The sequence below is a fragment of the Sabethes cyaneus genome, chromosome 3 (assembly GCF_943734655.1).
Source record: "Sabethes cyaneus chromosome 3, idSabCyanKW18_F2, whole genome shotgun sequence".
Lineage (NCBI taxonomy): Eukaryota > Metazoa > Arthropoda > Insecta > Diptera > Culicidae > Sabethes > Sabethes cyaneus.
The window spans coordinates 2,794,438-2,817,223 of NC_071355.1; the positions used below are offsets into that span (position 1 = coordinate 2,794,438).

Sequence of the window (22,786 nt, forward strand, 5' to 3'; positions counted from 1 at the left end):
AGGACTGTCTTTTGTTATTTAATCCATTCAATAGAGTTCATAATTTTTCGGTTATTATTTAATATTTATAAGCAATACCAGTTATCCACCAATAACCAGCAAACAAGTGCACATTAGTTATCGAAACATTAGTTAGTAACGAAAAGGTCGTCATAGTATATTTATGGCAGTTAGTTTATGGCACCCAATTACACCCTTCCGCTCCCTTCTTTCGCATACCAATATACTGCATTAGTTTCAGTAAACAATCACCAAAAATAATATTGGTTCAACTAATCTGCTAACCGTAAGAAGATTTTGTAACTCAAACCACTAAACATTACATTTTATAGGTTCTGTCTGAGAGAAGCCAGATTGACTGTTTTTGTTTTCTACTTCTTCTTATTTTTGATGCAGGAAATGCAAATAGTACCATTTAAATCAAGTAGGCATGTCCGAGTTTATGAGGAGTTTGCAATTTTATCGCAAATAAATACTTCCCCTATTTTATTCAATCAAGCGTGGTTTACAGTGACAGTTCATACCCACTGACTCGCCAATAGTTCGGTGCACAAAACCAATGACTCATCCTTTCTCAGGGATCTATTACTGTTTGGGTCATAAATTACACTAAACACTAGCTCCGTAATTGTCCTGTACTCAAATAACCGGCTGCGAAGTCTGTCAATAAAGAAGGGTTACGTTCTTTAGGACGTTTATACTCATGGCTATGTTCTGTGTCGAATATCTATTCCTATAAAAATGGATTTCTGTCTATCTGTCTGTCGGTATGTTCCTTATAGACTCGAAAACTACTAACCTCCTCATATTTGTATTAAAAAGTTACAAAAATTCAAATGATACATATATGAAACTAAGACTAACAGTTTCTCTACACAACTTAATATAAGTTATTATTTATAAAGAAAGTGCACGTACAAATGATTTCTTAATGACTACATGTGACAAATTAATATCGAAGACATCTGAATAATGATCAAACAAACGACACATACTAGTAACTGGCTCATTATACGCATAATTTATTCTTGCTGCGGGGAGGCGAGAAAATGGATAGTAACGGAAATTATGTTGACGTATATCGAAATTGAGACAATGTAACAAACTGGGACAGTCAATATGTGATTGAAGAATATCTGTCATAAACGTTAATCTGACGACATCACGACGAAGAGTTAAAGAAGCTAATTCTAGCAGCTTACAACAATCCGAGTAACTTGGGAAATTCATAGGATCTCTCCACGGTAAGTGGCGTAGGGCAAAGGAAACAAATTTATGTTGTATTGATTCGATGAGTTGTATGTCGATTTGGTAGTGCGGTGCCCAGACAACCGTGGCGTATTCTAGTATCGAGCCGACCAGGGCACAGTACAATCTCAAAGCACAAACCCAAGAGTTTTAGATGCCTTTGCAGTTATGTAGTTGATATGACTTTTAAAGTCGAGCTTGGAGTCTAAAAGGACTCCCAGATCTTTGATTTGTGACTCACGGTTAAGTATAGTTCCAGAGCAGTTGTAATCGAAGCAAACTGATCATCGTCTCCTAGTGAAAGAGATAACAGAGCACTTACTGGGATTTAGGGTCATTCTGTTCAACTCGCACCAGTTAGCGAAGTCTTCTATCTGAGTTTGCAGGAATAAAGCATCTTCAGAATCTCCCACGATTTCGAATAATTTAAAATCATCAGCATAAGATAGTCTCTGACATTTTAGAACAAAATTAAGACCGTTGAGGTAGATCAGGAACATAAGAGGCCTAAGGTGGCTGCCTTGTGGGACTCCAGACGTGATATCGAAGTAAGTAGTAGTACAATGATATAATGATCAGTTTGGTTTGAACAGTCGGAGGATACGGTTCGCTTTAGTGAGCTCCGCTAGCCTACGGTTAATCTCTCGGGCGCTTTTGTTACAGCATCGGCTGTTGTCCAATAGACCTCGGCTGTTATTCTCGCGTATGAACAGCTACAGATTTGCTTTTTTCAGAAGCACGTGGTTTTTGCAACTTCGGTTCTCATATCGTCACCGCCGGTCTCGTTATCGCATTTATCGGAAATTTTGCGTGTTCGCCGGTCTCTTCGTTTATTTCGATTAAAATTCCGCGTGCTACACAAGTGGAATCAGGACTGTACGTCAAGCTTTAGCGGCCTAAAGGCCGGTTCTCTTTGACATGGACGAACCTGATCCAAACCCGGATGGGAGCGGCCCTCGGTTCAAAGGTGGAACGGTTAAAGGAACTTGAGCCAGTAGAACGATTCCTGCTTGGATGGACTCTAACGGCGAATATGGGGAACTGACGGTTTTGCGAATGGAGGCCGGTGGACCTTATTATTCATCTCCAATGCTTTGCTATCGTTGTTGGACGTTTGGACACACACGTGTTAGACGTCAGGTAACTGCGGCAATTTGCGGAAACTGTGGTGGTAATCCCACGTTGGCCGAAAACCTACCATGTCCAAATCCTTCTTTCTGCCAACGTTGCAACAGTAAGGAACAGAGTATTAGCAGCAGAAATTGCCCCAGCTTTCTGAAAGGAAAGGAGATTCAACGCCTGAGGGTTGATCATGGGTTAGGTTATCCAGCGGCCCGTCGACTGCACGACTCTCAGAACGGTACCATAAACTACGCCAGTGCACTGGCAGTGTGGTCAATACAAGCAACGTAAATGCCCTTGGTGAAATGACTACAAAAATTGAAGAGTTGACAAAGAAACTAAATGAAAAGGACAAAAGAATAAAAGCTCCAGAAGAAAAGAAGAGCGACAGACTAGAAAAAGTTGCTGTCAATGGAACAATAGAGGATTTGATCAAACAGGTCAGTGACCTAAAGGAGTTAGCGGCGAGAAGGGAAAGAGAAAATAATACGCTGAAAGGAGTACACAACTCTCTGCGCAACCCGCAGTCCACCAAACAACCAGAACAACAGGAAACATACACGACATCGGTACGAGCTGCGAATTACGAAACCAGATCCAAAAGCAAAAAGAACGACAGAGGAGCAGTCCAAGTAGAAGCCAATCTACACCTAAACGTAACTAAATCGATGGAAAAGGAGACAAAAACAAGGTTAAAAGATTCGCGACTGTTGACTTTGACTTTTTGAATTCGATAATCAGCGATGGCTCATTCGAATCCAGCGATGGCACTTCAAGTGGAATCGCCGACAATGAAACGGATGTGGACGTGGTAAATCTTTCATAAAAAACAGAAAAAAAACAAAAAAAAACTAATCACTCAACTCAAAAGGGGGCATTGGCATTACAATGTACAATGGTAATCCCCCACTAGCTCTGAAAAAATCCGATTCGGAGTATACAGAATTGATCGACCAACCACTTGCTGATTATGCTGATTGAACGCCCGCCGAAGTTGTATTACCGCATGGCCTTACCATGCACCTTCTGAGGATCACCATGCATCAATCATAGAGAACTCTCTCCACTCGAGCTCACACACATCCATCGACCGGCCAATTCTAGCTATACAAAGGAATATCAAAGGGTACTTTCACAACTTGTGCGACTTGGAGCCTATGATACAAGATAGACCACCGATCATTCTCGCACTCCAAGAAATCCACAGAGCTCCTCCTGGGACCATGGACAGATCACGTGGAGGTAAATACCAATGGATACAGAAGTCGTCAAGGAACATATATCATTCCACGGCTCTGGGTATTCGAACAGAAGCTCTCCACGAACCGATCTCGCTAGACACGGACCTTCCGATAGTAGCAACAAAAATATGAAATCCTTTCCCATTGTCAGTGGTGAGCATTTATTTACCGTGCCATCAGATTCCTGAATTGAGCAGAAAAATCAGGAAAATATTTCAAGAAATCCCTGTGCCCAGACTTATTATGGATGACTTCAAAGGCCACCACCCCATATGGGGTTGTCCAAAAGCCAACAATAGAGATTCTATCATCGCAGCAGCTATTGAGGATGCCAATCTTACAGTCCTCAACGACGGTTCCTTCACGTTCACACGCGGCAACCCTGAAACGGCAATTGATCTTTCCCTGGCAAGTGATAGAGCCATTCAACACCTCAATTGGAAGAGGAATGAAGACATGATGGGGAGCGATCATACACCGATTCTCATCACCACCAACGACAAACCAACTAGTGCGACAAGGAGATCGCGTTGGTTGTACAGAGATGCGGACTGGCCATTGTACAACATCAAAGACAAGCTCAAAGACAAGCGAAGGACCAGGAAGAAGAGCTCTACTCTACTAAAGATCGTCAAGGAAAGAAGAAAAGCGTTGAGAGCGGCCAAACGTTTACCAGAAAATCATCCAAAAAAGGTAGAAACTACCGAACGATATATGGAAGTGAGGAACAGATGCCGCCAAGCAATACGTGATTGGAAGATGACGTCGTGGGAGGAATTCTTAGATGGAATCCACGAGGATTAGTCCCCGACCGAGCTGTGGAAAAAGATCAACCCTTTAAATGGTAAAAAGGCGGGCTGAAGCAATGACAATTAAAATGGACGAAATCATTACCAGAGATCCCGCAACAGTCGCGGACATTCTTGCGAATTACTTTGCTAACATCTTCGCTATCGACAACTATACTATCGACTTCATTCGTAAGCAAAACATCTCTATCCAAGGGCCACCATAAATCTCGATCCCGTCAAATGGTCCGCATGACTCAATAAGCGCACCGTTCTCAATGACTGAGCTCGACTTTGCCCTATCAAAGGCCAAGGGGACGTCAGCTGGAAATGATGAAGTAGGTTACCCCATGTTAAAGAATCTACCAACTGGTAAGGAATGTATGCTAAAATTAATAAACTGTGAATGGACCCTCATTACTTTCCCGTCGAGCTGGCGGCATAGTCTGATTGTACCAATCGCCAAGCAGTAACGGTTTAAACGCTGAACCCGCTGGATACAGACCGATTTCGTTGACAAGCTGCTTGTGCGAATCCATGAAACGGATGGTGAACCGCCGTTTGAACCATTATCTACGACATAACTGCCTCCTTGATTACAGACAGCATGCCTTCCGAGCTGGACACGGTACGGGTACGTACTTCCCGCACTGGGAGAGATTCTTAAAAAGGCCAAAGAATCCAGCCATCATACCGAACTAGTATCTATCGATATCGAAAAGGCATTTAACCACGCCTACACACCATTAGCACTTAAACAGCTGATCGACTGGGCCCTCTCAGGCAACATCCTATTTTTCATCCGCAACTTTCTCACTGAACGGTCTTTTCAAGTCATCGTAGGTAATGCTAGAACCGCAATCCACCCAGAGGAGACGGGAGTGCCTCAAGGGTTAATACTTGCCGTAACACTTTTCCTGGTCATCAGGAACAAAGTTTTCCAGGATCTTCCGAAAAATATCTATATACTTGCTTACGCAGACAACGTGCTACTAATCAGTATTGGAAAGACCACCCGAGCTCTTCGCAGGAAAAACCAGGCAACCGTCTAAAGATGGGCCACACGAACCGGGTTTAGATTAGCCCCGGAAAAAATCAATTGGATCCATTATTGCAGAGCCGGCTGTCGAGGAATCTCAAAGCCAATCATCCTTTATAACAGGCCTATAAAATACCGTGCGCGTGCTGGGAGTTGAGCTTAATAGCAAATTGTCTTTCAAGCCCCATTTTGTGAAAACAAAAAGAAGCTGTCAAACAAGGCTAAATATCCTAAAGGTAATATCAGGGCGGTGGGTCAAAGGCAATCGAAAGGTATTGTATTGTAAGGTATGCTACCTCTTTGCAGTGCAATCAGTTGCTGCGAGTGAAACCCAGAGGAAAGCAATCAAAGAAAATAGAAGAAAACGAAAGCATTGGTATAAACATCCTTAAGAACTTGACCCTCCTTTATCGACAGACTTCGCAGCTGGTTATTAGAGTTCAGAAAAATTACAGGGCTAGTACAAAGATCCTATTGATTCTGAAGCGGCATCCGCCCAGTCGAGATTCGAACATACGTCGACATCGTTCCTCGGAGCTGGACGGGCTGGTGCCAGTACACCCGTAGAATCATCCTATGTCATTTGCAGCTGGCCATCCGTAACAACAAACAAATGAGCGTCTCTGAATAGGGTTGCCGTGGCCGATGACGGTAATGTATTGCCGAATATTCAAGCCGTTTTGTGGCTAAAAACGAGAAGAAAGCCCAAATTCGTCACAGTGTTTTAAAATATAAAAGATTCTTCTTTGCTCTACTGGTCGTAATGAAACTATCCACTTATAACTTAAAACAGTTTAAAACTGTGGTATCGTTTGTTTTACCCTTGGGATCATCGACAGTAAAGAGTAAAATTTTATGCTATAAATTAGTTATAGATAGTAGACATCAAATTTTCTCTAAACTTCAATTTGGTCGAACCATCATCTGTTCTTGAAGCGAACAGATTCAACTTCTCAGTCTTCCGGCACTCGTGAATTTTGTTCAGTCTGTGTTACTGTTAGTGTTGTGTTATGCGAAAAATTAGTTACAAAATTTATAATCTAGTATATTGTTAAAGATGGTTGAAAAAGTTGCCAATTAATTGATAGTAAATATCTTTGAATTGTACTGAGTATTGATTATGCAATAAGCATGTAAAATATTAGCACTTTGATGCTCGTCACAACGCAAATCCGAAGCGAGAGTTTCTAGTTAGAAAAAGCTCTATAATTTTCAATTTTTCAATAGCGCACACCTCAGAATGAAAAGTTTTCTTTATCGGATTGACTGTTCGAACGATTTTTCGCAAACATCTTTGAAATCTATTGGGAATTGAAAGGGAAATATAAGCGTGTAAAACATTACGAAGCGAGGATTTCTAACTAGACAATTCTTCATCATTATTATTCAATAATATACACTAAAGAATGAATACCTAGTATTCTTTATTTGAGTCGTCGCGTAGAAAAGTTTCCGATCGTTTGGTTTAAAAATATTGAAACTCGATTCGGAAACCAAGTTAACAGTGTTTATCACCTGACCACTTTTAATTGATTTTTTGGAATGACACTCTACCTAACCAAACCTTGTCGTAAAACGTAGTCCTACGCCGAAAAACTACACAGCGAAATTCACATAACAATGATTCAAGACTCCCTAATTACGGAGAGGATTTTCAGTTCGTCCGCACCATTGCGGCTAACTTTACTGACTGTCTGGATCTGGGATGCAAAAGGATGATATACAAATGCCTGTCTCATTATTTAGGCTATAAATATAAACAACTTTTATTTGACGTGCGTCTTAAGTTGTACAAATTTGCGAACAGCTTCAATGCAGCAAATCATCAATCCCCCCCCCCTCCCCTGAGCCTGACACAAAACTCAAACCCCCAGGCCCAGGCCCGAGCCCCCAGCTGGCCGCCCCAGCCCTCGGTCTCATAATAAGACGGAGTCTCATAATAATTTTATTTTTCGCCCCGTGCTGCTCTGGAACGGTCATCAACATAGCAAACATAACAAAAAATGAAATATGTTTATCATAAGCGGCATAAAATGGGAGTAAGGCGCGAAATAAATGGGTAATTTATTCCGAAAAGGCGGTTGGCTGCCATCCTATACTTTAAGAAAGCGAGCGGAGAGAGCTGTTGGGGACGCATCAACTTTGGGGTTTTTCCTTGAAACGTCTTCCGCGCTGTACCGTCGCCGCTCGCAGCATACATCATCAGTTCTATGGTTGCTTTGATTACCCATCCATGTTGTATATTTTAACGCTTTGATCAGTCGCCATATGTGGTTTCGGTTTGGTTTCCTTGTACTGTCTCGAAAGATGAAATGCGTATAAAACATTGTCTGTCGGTTTCGTTGGTCGGAACCATCCAAATTGATAGCCGTATTATGACGCCTCGGGTGAATCTTGCATGCGTTTCGGATGTTCTCGTTCGGGGAATCACCGGAAGTAGCGGGTTTTAGTCCGTATGCTTGACGAATGGGGTTGGGATAACAACTCGGTATGCAACATAATCAATTCGGGTAGGAAAAAACCCCTTTATTGACAATCAGATATGTTATTCGGACGAACAATATTACGTTTCATGTTTATGTTTTCAAACAAATTCGGTGCTTGGATAATACTACAGATGATGGATTTACAGTTCGGAAATTGCTTAGCATATGGAAAATCATGCAATACTCTGACTCAATAAGTCTTAAATCGTACCAGTCGTCGTTTGTTGGCAAAGAAAATTACTGCCCCATGCATCCATCAAGGTAAAGCTCATTTGAGCTGAAACATGAAATGTTGAAAAATCTTCGAGAAAGTTGCCTTGTCAGCAATCAAACATTTTAGAGTTTCGATAGCAGATGCCGGGAGATTCCTCCACTGCTTTCCACAGACTGATTTTCTTTCGTTCCGCATCTGTGTATCAGATTTTTGCTGAAATCAAAACGACAAACAGTGCAGTCAGGGCGGACCGAGCTGAAAATGCGTCTCAATTTCAAGATCGCCTGAAATGTATTCGGCTGGTTGGGTCATTTTTTAAAGAAAGAAGGTGAACGAATACAATTATTTGTCGGAAGATTTGACCACTACGACCATTATTTTGATCTATTGTGGTAAACGAATACAATATCGGCAGTCCAGCCACTGAGTCCAGGCGGGGTGGCTCAATATCTGAGCAGTAACTCATGTACATATATAAATACACTGAAGACGCATTTTACGCGGTTTTTACGCGACTATTTTTACGCGATTTTCGGAATTTACGCGAATGTGCTCAAAACGTTATAGCTCAAACAATAGTTCAAAAAACGTAAACACACGACACCACAATTTTTTTTTGAAAAAATCATGCTTCGATATAAGACAACTTTTTTTCAAATTCTGTAAAAATATATAGGTCATTCCATGCGAAGTGTCCGAGCCCCGTGTAATCGACCTTCACGAATTTGAACCAAATTTCGCCAGATTGTTCGTTTTCGGCCTAAAAGCAGAAATCGAAAATTTGGTACCGATCGGACATTCCCTCGATTAATGGGAGCACCTCCATTTTTAAGGAAAATACCCCTTTTTTGTCAAAATCTCTTATTGCTTATATCTCCGGAGGTATTGGGTTTAGAAAGGCACTATTTTCACATTTTTAAAGGAAATTACCCCCGGAATTCGAAAAAAATATTATTTTTAAGCACCAGTGCGGCCAAATGTCTTTAAACTCAATTTGAAAACTAAATTTTCTTTTTTTCCCAATGAAGACAATTTAATTTTAAAAATTCCAACTTCATCGTGTTTTGCAGATCTTTTACATAAGAACCACTCATCACCCCGAGGTATTCGTTGCCGATCCCGAGATACAGCATTTTAAAGCAAGCAATTCCCCATTTTTTATGTAAAACTATAAGCAAAATAACTTTGTTTTGAAGCAGTAATTCTCTACGTAATGTAAAACTACTTTGCCATATCGGGAAAGCATTTATACAATATATAGCAAAGTTTTTCTCAACAGTATTCAGTCAGCTTTTTATTTTTTCGTTTGGTTTATAGCGCTAGATGAGGACAGTAATATGTCCTCAAAGGGCGTAAAATATACGTTATTTGTTTGATCATAGCCTTGTAAACTGTTTCTCATCTCGCTAATAGACACGAGCTCTTACCTTCCTTGTTTGTTGCATTTATTGTTTCTAGGAGACTAATATTCCCTTAATTAATGTAACTAATCATGCTGGAAACTGAAAAGTTGGGAACACTGTTAAGAAAAACCTTATTATAATATACTGTATAAATGCTTTTCCGATATGCCAAAGTATAAGTATTTTTACATTGGGTAGAGAATTGCTGCTTTAAAAAAAAGTTATTTTACTCTTAGTTTTACATTAAAAATGGGAAATTGCTTGCTTTAAAATGCTGTATCTCGGGATCGGCAAAGAATATCTTGGAGCGATGAGGGGCGATTCTTATGTAAAAAAATCTGCGGAACACGATGCAGTTGAAATTTTTTAGATAAAATTGTCTTCATTGAGAGAAAAATGTAAATTTAGTTTTCAAATTGAGTTTAAAAATGTTTGGCAGCACTGGTGCTCAGAAATAATATCTTTTTCGAATTCCTTGGATGATTTCCCTTGAAAATGTGAAAGTAGTGTTTTTCTAAACTCAATATTTCCGGAGATATAAGCAAAAGAAAAAAAGAGGTTTTGACAAAATTGGGTATTTTCCTTAAAAATGGAGGCGCTCCGATTAATCGAGGGAATGTCCGTTCCGTACCAAATTTTGGATTTTTACTTTCTGACCGAAAACGAACAATCTGGCAAAGTTTGGTTCAAATCCGTGAAGGTCGATCACACGTTTGAACTTTTTCTCGGTCACTTGGCATGGAATGACCCATATGAAGAATTTAATAAAATCCGGCAAGTTTTCGAAGCAAAATATCGTGGCAGCCGTTTAATTCGATAGTCACGCAATTTGACAGTACGGGGACAGCTTTAGGTATCACACGATCGACGTTTCAAAAGCGAAAAGCGAACGAATTGAAGCATAGGTAACCGTCGTTTTTGGCAACACTGCTGGTGCTTGCCCTTTTCGCGTTTTTCCAACCGTGTGAAGTGTGTCTATTACAGCCAAACAGCGCAGCACTAGGGGCAAAAACTAGCAAAAAACGGACGCAATTAAGATACGGCCTGTAGGCTAATACAATATTTGTTATCCTATGTAAAATTTACGGGAAGTATGTAATGGTGCCCACCCCTTTCCTGTTTGTCATCAGGAAGTGTCCCATTTGGCTCAGTTTCTCCTATTTTTAGCATTTTTTATCACTTATTAGACTATACCAAGCAAGGCTTTGTGAAAACAAAACTTAAAAGCCAAATAATTTTGTATAAAGAAGTCCATAGAACCGAATAGGTTTTATCCCATTTAGTTTAGAGCACATTAATTTTATCGATTGAGTTCCCGTTACCAAATCGACCATACCAAATTTTAATACTTCGAAACAGGGGACCCCTCGTCACCAAGGGGCCCGACAGTTTCATATATATACACGAGATGAACCAGCCCACGGCTGAAAATCTCGATAATAAAGAGAAAAAAAAAAAAAAGTTTCATATAATTTTCTTTCTTGTTATCGACCTAAGTCATTTACTTTTTGCTTCATGTGACTAGCGAAAAATTAATTGTACTGACAATTTGATGTTAAACCAAAAATATCGACTATGCAAAGGTGAGAGTTGAACTCACAGCTTTCAATCTCTAGTTGAGCGTGTTGTTCAACCAATTACACCATTACGCACAACCCACTTTGTCATCTGTCACAAATTTACACACCGAGAATATTATTTGTTCGGCTATTTTTGCGCTGGCTCGATATTATTTGAGATCCTTAGGCCGTTGGACCGAAGTTTTGCGCAATACATCTCACCTGATCAGCATGACTTTTTCCCTGGTCGCTCGATTAGCACAAATCTGGTGGAGTTCAGCTCATTTTGTCTACGACATATGGAAGGTGGAGTACAACAAGTCGACACAGTGCATACTAACATCAAAGCTGCGTTCGATCATGTTGAACACATCACACTGCTAGCTAAAATAAAGCATCTCGGTGCTTCTGCCGCTTTCGTCCGGTGGTTAAAATCCTTTCTTGAAAACCGCTGTCTTCCTGTGAAACTGGGGAGCACTGAGTCTTGCGACTTCCGAAGTACCTCAAACATGCCTCAGGGCAACAAAGTCGGACCCTTATTATTTTCGCTGTATTACAACAATGTCGATGATGCATGATACTTCCTTCAGGATCCTTCCTCAAGTCTACCTTGCAGTTCGTTCAGTTGCTGACTGTATCGAATTACAAAACCTGATCGATATGTTTTATGGCTGGTGTGTATGCAACCGGCTCAGCATCAGCGTTGCCAAGTGCTCCGTAATCTGTTCTTATCTGTTCGTAATCTGTTGCAATCGTTGTTGAACACCATTACAGCTGGCACGCACGTTTCCAGAGGCATTTCATCCCAAAACTTCTCCGAACGTTACTTGAAAGTATCCACAATCTTTTGTGCTCCCTAGTTTGCCTAGCTTATAATCCCATGAATAGAAGGATTCAAATCAGGCGAAGAGGAAGGCCACTCTTTCGAAAAAATAAAATCCGGAAAATTGTCCTCATACCAAGCTTGTGTAGCTTTCGCCTGGTGAGATGGTGCAGAATCTTGTTGAAAGAAATATGGTGTATTCTTGTCGTGGTTTTTGACGATGGGAAGCAAATGGTTCTTCTTAGCATTAAAAAAAGCAAAGCCTAGGTGCTACATTCCGTTATCGAAACTTGACCTTCTCTTTTTATACGACAGACTTCGCAGCCAGCTGTTAGAGTACAGGACAATTGCAGGGCCAGTTACTACGATCCTATTGACTCTAACAGCCTCTCCCAGCCGAGATTCGAACATACGACGACTGACTTATTAAACCAGCATCGTACCTCGAGGCCAACTGGAAGGTCTTCTAAGCATTATCGATGTAATATTTAGTGTTGATTTTAACACAACGTTCAATGAACGTTAGCTTTTGTATGGAATCTTGCGTTTATTCCGAGTGGCTTCAGCTTCACACAGTTGAAAATTTTTCAACAACAGACTTATCACAACCCAAGCAACCAAAAGTTCGAATTTCACTTAAGGAACGAACTTGAAAGTTCATATTTGGTTCAAATTTAGACCCTCAGAACTTTCTTGCTAAACAACTAGACACTACATTTGTTAACCGAACTTCATTCTCAATACAGTACCGTTAATATTTGTGGCAAATGAAACCAAATTTCGCATGTGGAGGTATTTGAAGGCAAGAAATGTTTCTATGGTGGTTCAAGGTCCCTCTAACAGTTTAGCACAGTTGTAAGAAATAAATGTTTTATGAAAATCTGGTGGTCAGCTTACCATTTCATCAAAGTTTAAACTTCTCAAAAAAGCCCAAAACTTAACTTATACTTTGATGTGAAACTTCATGTCTAATTTACAGTCAATATCAAAATTATGTTCAAAACCAATTAAGATCCACTTATACGTCTAAATCAAATTTGGAATCAAGTTCAATATTCAGTTCGAATTGAAGTTAAACTTCTAATTGAAATCCAACATTAAGTCCAATTTTGTGTCCGTTTTGCAAGTTTAGCTTAATTTCAATTTTAAGTAAAATATAGTGTCGCTTTGAAGCCCAACTTGAGTCCAATTGAAACTCAAATTAAAGTTTAATTTAAGTCCAATTTAAAGTCCAACTTCAAACCGGAAGCATCAAGTTCAGTTTCCGTTTTGAATTATAGTAAAGCCACAAGCACAGACAAACCGACGAGTCACTCGCATTAATTCTATCGTCCTTTTAAAAACCACTCTATTTTCAAAAAATATATATATTTCGCAACATGGCCATACCGCACAATGGGGCGGATTAAAAAAAATGAGACATAAGCAATAGTCCACGTTAACAAGAACGTCGTATTACTCATCAATGCAGAATATCTTTAGTCAAAAAGACAGTAGGTACAAGTACAACATGAAATCAAATAAAAAATTTACGCTGGAAGACTATTGGAGATTGAAATTCATGAAGATTACACGGCAGAGGATGAGAGTTACATACAGTAGCGTTCGGAGTTTGGTAACGAATATTATGAGGTAAAATCGTTGTTGTTGGATAAAATTAAACAGTTTGATGAGCAACCCTCAATGAATGCTTCAGTTCGCGCGCTTGATACTACGCAGCAGCCTACAATCGAGCATGTTCGACTTCCACAAATCAAATTGCAAACCTTTGATGGCAATATTGATGAGTGGTTGAGCTTTCGCGACCTGAATACTTCGCTTATTCATTGGAAGGCTGACTTACCCGATGTAGAGAAGTTTCATTATTTGAAGGGATGCCTGACGGGGGAAGCAAAAGCCTTGATAGATCCACTATCTATTACTAGGGCAAACTACCAAATTGCCTGGGATACGCTGCAAAAGCGGTATAACGATAGCAGGGTGTTGAAGCGGAGGCAAGTTCAAGCGCTATTTAAACTGCCATTTTTGTCAAAGGAATCAGTCACCGAATTGCAGACTGTATTGGAAGGTTTTGAGCGAGTAGTGCAGACACTGGATCAGCTTATACAACCGGCAGACTATAAGGATTTGCTGTTATTAGATATTTTATCTACGCGTTTGGACGGTGGGACAAGAAGAGCGTGGGAGGAATATTCGTCGACAAGGGAGCGTGACACAGTGAAGGATTTGTGTGAGTTTCTACAACGGAGGGGTAGGGTGTTCTCGGAGTGTTACCCGCTAAATCTACAGAACCCAAGGCAGAGTCTTCTCGGTAGTTCAGAAGAATTCAAAATCCCACTCATTATAGTCATAATGTTGTCCAAAATGCTGTTGGAAAATGCGTAGCGTGTTCAAGGTATTTATATTTATTTCTATTTTTTGCGTGATTAAGTTAAATACAAATATTTAGAATTATTTTTGTTTTTTAATCCATCTTATTACCGTAAAAATTGTGATTTTGGGAAGTAAAATGGTAATTTTTACTTCATATTCAATACGGTCTAGCAAAAAAGGGCCGACCTGGACCGATGCGATCTCAATTAATTTCGGTGGCCAATATATTACTAAACATCCATACAAAATGTGCTGCTTTTGAGCAGTTTTTACGTTATTGACATTTGAAAAAAGCATATTTTTTTAGAAAAACTGTCTGTAGTCTCAGAACCGAAGGAGATAGCGACCTGATTCCTTCAAACAAAATGTGCGTTTTTAATGGATGTGAAAGTGCTCAGAAGACATGATTTGTGAGAAATGAACACGAAAGGAGGTATTAAGCAAAAACGGATTTTTTAGGTCCACCCCGACCAAAAAACTTTAAATTACCCCAGTCCATCAACCATAAAAGATAGGGCTTTCATATCTTCAGCAAAATTACTCAAAATTTAATGTTCTTTAACTGCAGAACATTTTGTTCAGCTAACTTCAACCATAAAAAAGTTTATATTTTGCACACGCCTACTATGGTGGTCACCCTAATGCCATATACAGCAAAAAATGCGGAAGTTGAAATAACAAATTTTCTCCGAAGATACTTTATACCTAGGACTAACGGTTTAAGCGTAATAACTTTTGTCCACCTAGATTTGGGTTTCATCCCCCGGTGCGGCGGTTGTTTTGGTGGAGGACGATGAAGGACGTTCTATTCCGGCTAGAGCCTTGGCTCTGAATGCGACTTTATGACTGAAGGTTTAGGTCAGCGAATCAAAATTAAACGGCAAAGGTCAGATGTGTCAGTATTTGGTATAAGTGAAACGAGCACCAGAGTGAAACAAATGACAACATCTACAATCAAATCACGAGTGTCAGGATTTTCACGTAGAATGGAATTTCTACTTTTACCAAGGGTTGCTGCAAACCTTCCCATTACTAATGTAAATATGGCTGGTGGGAAATTCCGAGGGGCATCGAATTAGCAGACCCTGCATTTTTTACATCTAAAGCGGTAGACCTAGTGCTAGGCATACAGCATTTCTTTGCATTTTTCAATACCGGAAATGAAGTTCAGCTGGGAGAAGGTCTCCCAACGCTCACCGAATCGGTTTTCGGATGGGTGATTTCCGGATCAGTGGATGGTCCACAACGTGGTCAACGCATTTCCTGCAATATGGCTGTCGGTTTGGAGGAATTACTTGGTCGGTTTTGGTCGTGTGAGGAGATTGGGTCTCCCACAATTTATTCTCCAGAAGAATTACGCTGCGAGGAGCAGTTCGCTCAAACTGTGCAAAGGGGCTCGGATGTTCGTAAGGCACAGTTTCTCTGCCTAAGGTGGAAGGCGCATTTGGTAGGATTGGCGATTCAAGGGACATCGCTTTTCGGCGGCTTCAAGGTATTGAACGGAGATTGTCAAGGGACACTGAACTGCGAAATCAATACAGTAGGATTTCGAATTTGGCAACAAATGCGTGTCGCCTATGTTGCCAAAATCGAAACCGTGCCAAAATCGAGACCCTTTTTCGACATGAAAAAATTTATTGTAAATGCTTTAGACATTGACTAAATATCATTAATCAACGATTGCAACCATTTTATGTTTAAAAAGTCCGCTAAGAGCTATCCGTCCGGTGCAAATATGTTATTGACACCCTGCGGTACGACGTAGTCCTACGGCAATAAAAATATTATTGTTCGAAACCATATAACTTTTTTTCACGAACATACTGAGGGCATAATTTCTTCGTCATTTAAAGCATGTATGCAGAAACTGATTGATATTTAAGCATATTTTTGGAAGAAAAATATCTTGTGTTGCCAAAAACGAATACTTTTGTTGCCAAAATCGAGGCATGCCAAAATCGAAATCCAACTGTATAATCAATTCATGGAGGAATACCGGCAGCTAGGACATATGCGTAGGGTAGACGTACCTTGCAAGGAGCAAGTAGTACGTTGCTACTTACCACGTCATCCGGTCATCAGGCAAGAGAGCACTACTACCAAGGTCAGGGTGGTGTTCGATGCATCATGCAAAACAGCGACAGGGGAGTCGCTAAATGACGTTCTGCTAGCGGGACCGGTTATTCAGGATGATCTTCGATCAATTATTTTGCGAAGCCGGACGAACCAGATCTTATTGGTTTCGGATGTCGAAAAGATGTTTCTTCAGATTCAGATTGCGGAGGCGGATAGGCAGCTCTAAAGCATTTTGTAGCGTTCAGATACTGGCGAGGACGCCGAAACGAATGAGCTAACCACAGTTACTTATGGTACCAAGCCCGCACCGTTCCTGGCAACAAGGACTCTCAAACAACTTGCTATGGAGGAGCAAGCACTCTTCCCACTTGCAGCAAGGGCTGCTAGCGACGACGTTTATATGGACGATATTTTAACGGGCATCGACGATGTGGAGGTAGCATTAAAGATGCGGGTCTAATTGATGGAAATGTTAATGAAAGGTGGATTTCGGTTAAGAAAATGGGCATCTAATTGTCCAATGGTATTGCAGGGCATACCAAAAGAAGACCTAGCAGTGATAAAAGCAGATGGATACGAGCTAGATCCTGATCATCCTGCAGTGAAAACTTTGGGACTCATTTGGCATCCTAACAGGGACGTTCTAAAATTCCGTTTTAAGATTCCTGAGCTAAGTCAAGATGAAAGACTATCGAAACGAAAGGTTCTATCGATAATCGCGACATTGTTCGATCCTCTAGGCTTGATTGGAGCGGTAATCACGACTGCTAAGCAACTGCATGCTGTGGTGTTTGAAGGATAAAGACGGAAAGAAGCTGGATTGGGACCATTGGCTCCCAGCGAGCGTTGAGATGGAAAGGAGGAACTTTGAGGCTCAACTATCGTTTCTTAACGAGTTGTTAATTAGGCACTATGTAATCCGACCAAGGGCAGTTTCGGTAGAACTGCATTTATTGTCTGATGCTTCCGAGCGCGCCTACGGAGCGTGCGCCTATGTACGAAGCGTGGATTCAGAGGGAACTGTTTCAGTTGTGTTGCTGACTTCCAAATCTAAGGTAGCACCATTGCCAATCCATTCCACGACTGGAATTGTGCGGGGCCCGGATGGCCGCCGAACTTTCCAGCCAGGTTAAGCGGGGTACGCTGCTGAAAAGTAATGGGTAAAAAGATAGGACAAGAAATGCTCTAGGAATCGATTTCGTTTACGATTTCTTAAGCAGTACGCACTTCATAAGAAATATTATTTCAAGTTCAGATGGCGTAGTTTTACATGCAGGTGAATTAAAACGTCACTTTTCCGTACGGAATAATATCCGGCGCAATTATTACCACAAGAAAAAATGACAGGTGGTTGCTTGCATTGGAGTTGTCAAAATTTCTTCGGTAAATAGCAAGATTTTTTCTTGAGCTGTTTTCTTTTCAGCAGCGTACCCGCTTTACCAAGGCAATTAAAATGGAAATAGAGGTAGTTTTTTGGACGGATTCTACTTGTGTTCTACGATGGATTAAGGCAGCACCATCGACATGGACGACCTTCGTCGCTAATTGTGTAGCGAGGAGTCCAACACTCACCGAAAATAAAACCTGGCGGTACGTTTCAGGCACTGAAAATCCTGCGGACTTGATTTCAAGGGAAATCAACCCAGAGCAAATACAAAACTACACACTATGGTAGAAAGGACCCACTTGGCTCAAGACTGAGAAGGAGCTCTGGCCGAAAGATATTACTGAGCCGGTTCTCCAGAACCGGAGTTGATTCTTTCGAGCCAATCTATGTTCGACCGGGCCCGCGCCGCACGGCTGTAAAGGGAGACGTGGCAGTATTTATTTGTATGTGTACCAAGGCGATGCATTTGGAGTTGGTGACGGATTTATCTACGGAATGCTTCTTGAAGGCGTTACGCAGATTCATCGCGAGAAGAGGTATATGTTCGGACATTTTTTCGGACAATGGCACAAATTTCGTAGGGGCACGAAACCAGCTGAAAGCCCTATTCGATTTGCTACGCAGTAAGGAACACCAAGAAGGCGTAACAAGAGAATGTGCGGGTGAAGGAATCCAGTGGCATTTTAACCCACCGAGCGCTCCCCACTTCGGAGGGTTGTGGGAAGCGGCAGTTAAGTCTGCGAAATTCCACCTGTTGCGTGTTCTCGGGGACAACATTGCGTCCATTGAAGATATGTGCACATTGCTGGTTCAGGTCGAGGGATGCCTTAACTCAAGACCTCTAACAGCGATGTCCGACGATCCTAATGATCTACAACCGTTGATTCCAGGTCATTTTTCAACTGGGGTATCTCTGCAGCAGCTTCCAGAGTCGGATTATTCAGCCAACCCTGTGAATCGACTCAGGCACTGGCAGGTGATCCAGAAGAAGCTACAGGAGTTTTGGAAAAGGTGGCAGTCGGAGTATTTGGCCCGGTTGCAGGGTAGAACCAAGCGCTGGCGGCCTCCGGTGCCAATTACTGAGGGGCAGCTAGTGGACATTCGTGACGAAAACCTACCACCAATCAAATGGAAGATGAGGAGGATACAGCACGTTCACCTGGTGCGCGAAAAGTTTTGATCATTTCTCTTTCAGAAATCCGGCGATTTCAGCGTGGGGGAGGATGTTGGCAACTTCGAATATCACAAACTCGAGAGTGAATATCACAATCACGAGCCATTTCAACCCACCCCTGTCGGTTGCAGGCTTAACGCTAAGCGGCAACTGTCATCATCATCACCAGTGGCAACACCAAGCAGCAAGTATCCGAAAGATGATCAACTCATCCGATGGAGCTCTACGATAATCGGCCTGAGGCGGAGTGGAGTAAAACTTCGGTTTAGAGCTGATTCGAGGAACGAGTGCGAACTTGGATAAATCCTTAAAAGTGGCCACCATTGCCATTTTTGCCGCCAAACAGCGAGGACGCTAAAGTTTCTATTTTTATAATTATAAGCCAACTAAATCAGTTAATGTTAATTTAATAAAACGGTTGCGGTGTAAAAATTTAAGGGAAATAAAAGTTTAGTTTCTGTACGCCCCGTGTTTCAATTTGGCAACAGAAAAAGGTCCTGGCGAAGCAACGGTGATCAAAGTGAAGTTACCCGGCAACAGCGATTGGCGCTATTTGGCCAATTTGGGAGACTTTGGCCAAATCCATGATACAGTCCACGCGCCACGCGGGAAGAACCAGTCCGGGAACTAAGGTCCAGTTCCCAAACACATGCAGTTCTTGCGAATAAACTTTACATACAAAATAGTCAACAGAGAGCGCTTGCGTATAAACATCGGATGATCTGCACTCTGTTGTTCAATACAGATTCAAGCACTGGGGTTTTGGCAAAGGTCGAATTGCATGTCGAATTTTTAACACCGATTTTAGGGCCCTTCTTTTTCGGGCTCACAAGAAATCATGCCCCTGCCTGTAAAACAATTTTCCTACTAATTCTACCAAGACGCTAAAAAATAAACTTCGATTGTTCCTTTCTACTTTCCAACACTGTTATCATTTCACGTCTTCAAACACACAGTTTCCCAAATTATGTTCAAAAATTATGCGCATGATTTGTTGTTTTCTAGCACCGGTTAAATTCCAAATTGTGCTCAAGGCATATATTTTAAGCAGAGTAAACAAGTTGAATAAGGCTTAATTAGTACTCCAGTATTAGAGCTACGATGATGGTGAAGATAAAATGACTCCAACCAAAATTGTTCTAACTTCTCTGCACACTCTAACAATTAACCATTTCTAATGAATGATGCTGCTTTGATTCTGCTCTATCTGGATACTTCACATCTATACCATCGTTTCCTACAGATCGAATTCCCCCAGTAGCCTCCAATAAATCAATTAATTGGATGGACAATGCCTCAACCTCGGCCAGTCCAGAGCCCGGCAACAGCGTGCAGGAGGCCAAAACTTTGTGTGCCACACTTCAATGAACAATTCATCAAACAATTTTTTAACACCATTGGTCCTGACGCTGAAGTATGCATTGCCGAAAAAGTTTTCCGGCTAACCTGTTGCTGATGCTGAGATACCGGTACGGTACCGGTACTTCTCGTCCCGAATACCGCTCGAAAAACCTTCGTTAGCATGGAATACACTTAGAAAGCACTCAAAACTTGAATTTAGTTTCGGTTCAGTGGTCTGCAATGGTAATTCTTGGAACGTACCGGGGAAATTCACCACACGTGCGCCGGCGATAACTTTTCCAGGGCTCATCTGTGAAGCCCACAGTGAAATTTCCCATCAAACTAAATACACTAGATTATGTCACACGCACACCTGCAGGTACCACGGTTGTTGGTTCGATTAAAATCAGTTTGTCCTAACGATTATGTTCCGCTGTCATACTAATCGTACATTTCCCCTCAACCTATATTTACAGCCCGGGCAGTGTAACATTCAGCCTAACCGCAGCGGTCGTCAGCACAGAAATCACCATCAGCGAGGCCGGCTTCCGGGTCAATTCACTGCAGGGCGGCCCGACCCAGGCGCTGCAGGACTTCATCGGCCAGGTACTGCCGCTGCGGAAAATGGTTACCGCCCTGCGCCTGGCAGCGGTCGATCTGTTCCCGGAGGATGACGCCTTCAACTACTCGGAAGGTTCGTGCGAAAAGAATCCCATCATGGAGTCGCACCTGTACGACTGCATGGGACTGCTCGCGCTGACCCACAACTTCGGCTCGTCCCGGTGGAATCTGCTGTCCGGCTGCCGGATGTGCGTGCTGCTGATGCGTGAAATCATCGAACATCGTCGCGTGCCGAACCACTCGACGCTGCTGGTGACGCCGCTCAAAGCGTAAGTTCCGTTCCGTTTTCCGACCGACAGGCAGGTTTTATTTTGTTTGATGAAATCACAATCGGCCATTCCAGCGAGAGCGTGTGTAAGCGTGTATCTATTCAGGTGGCCAGTTGCTCCGGAAGTTAGGTGGATGTTGGTTCCCCTACTCCGCCTACTTCGTGGAAATTCAATCAACATTTTGATCAAATTTTTACTGCTGCTGGCAAAAATAATAAATTTCTGAATGCTTTGCTCGTGTAAAACAAACTCCGTTTGTTACTGCTCTGATTGTGACACAACAATAAGACAATAACAATTTCATTCGGGAGCTCATGCTAATTGAAATAAACGTGGTTTGGAAACAGACAACCACTCATTAAAAGGTCATTAATTCTTTGCACAAACATTTTACAACTGGCAGCTGTTTTCCCATTCATCGAAAGTGCGGGGGCTTTTTCTGAATCTTAACCTCAACATCGTATTGTGGGAAGCTTGGTAAAGTAGGCGGTTTTGTTTACTGTGTTCGATACTGTGTTTAATACAGTGTTTTGTTGTTGAAAAAACAATTAACTAAATTGATTCGAAGGCACAGTTGATAGTTCTTAACATTAGCGTGTCCAATCATAAACAAAAGGTGGGCCATTCGATCTTTCAAAAGAATATTTTGGCCTGAAAAATCGAATAATCGACAAATCTATTAGGTACTTATCACAAAAATACAAACCGATTAGGTTAGAAGCTTCAGATTTTCGAGTAAAATTGGATTTAAAATCAAAGTTTAAATTGGACTAAAAATTAAACTTGTATCTGTACTAGATTAAAGTTAAAATTGCACTTAAAATCGGACTCAAATTTGGATAGAAAGTTTTACTTTGCATTAGACATGAAATCGGACTTAAAAGAGAAGATTTTACTTGAAATTGGATTTGAAATTCGACGTAAATTAGTTTGAAATTGGACTTGAGATTGGACTTGGAATTACATTTCAAATTTTACTAGAAAATCAAAGCTTAATTTATACTCTAAATATGAATTAAATTAGAATTGAACATGGACACGAAATTAGACACGAAGTATTACTTGAAAATAGGATCGCCATATTTCGTCTTACTCTCTCACACGTTTCACTTTTTTTTTGTTGTCATTTTTTTTTCAGTCCTAATTTTCCACTTTTTGTACCATTTTTTCTTCTTTTCTGTACCGTTTTCTTGGTTTTTGATTATTTCTCTTCTTTTTACTTCCATATCCCCTATTTTTCTCTCGTTATTCTTTTTTTGTGTTCCGTGTTTTTAGTTTCATTTAGTTTTAGTTTCACTTTCCTTTTTTTCGTTTCCACTTTCGCCTCTCCTGCTTCTCGTCATCTTCGTCTGTAGTATTTTTTCATTTCAGGCCCCAATTTTCCCTTTTATCTCCTGTTTTCCTTTTTTATCTCCTGTTTTCCCTCTATTCTTCTATAGTTTTTCTTTTATATAGGTTCGTTTGGACTGCTTTGCTTTTCTTCTTTTTATTTTTCCCATTCCATTCCTATTTCATTCCATATTTTTCCTTCTCTATCAGACAGTCAGACAGACAGACAGACAGACAGACAGACAGACAGACAGACAGACAGACAGACAGACAGACAGACAGACAGACAGACA

The 22,786-nt window shown here is 41.1% G+C and overlaps 1 protein-coding gene across 1 annotated transcript in view; it reads left to right on the forward strand.

Moving 5' to 3' along the window:
* LOC128744030 (dynein axonemal intermediate chain 7) overlaps window positions 1–22,786 on the forward strand; it is a 100,295-nt gene that overhangs the window by 52,852 nt on the left and 24,657 nt on the right. The window contains exon 8 of the mRNA XM_053840771.1: window positions 20,751–21,164. Within this exon, the coding sequence (XP_053696746.1) occupies window positions 20,751–21,164 (414 nt within the window). The remainder of the gene's footprint in view (window positions 1–20,750; window positions 21,165–22,786) is intronic.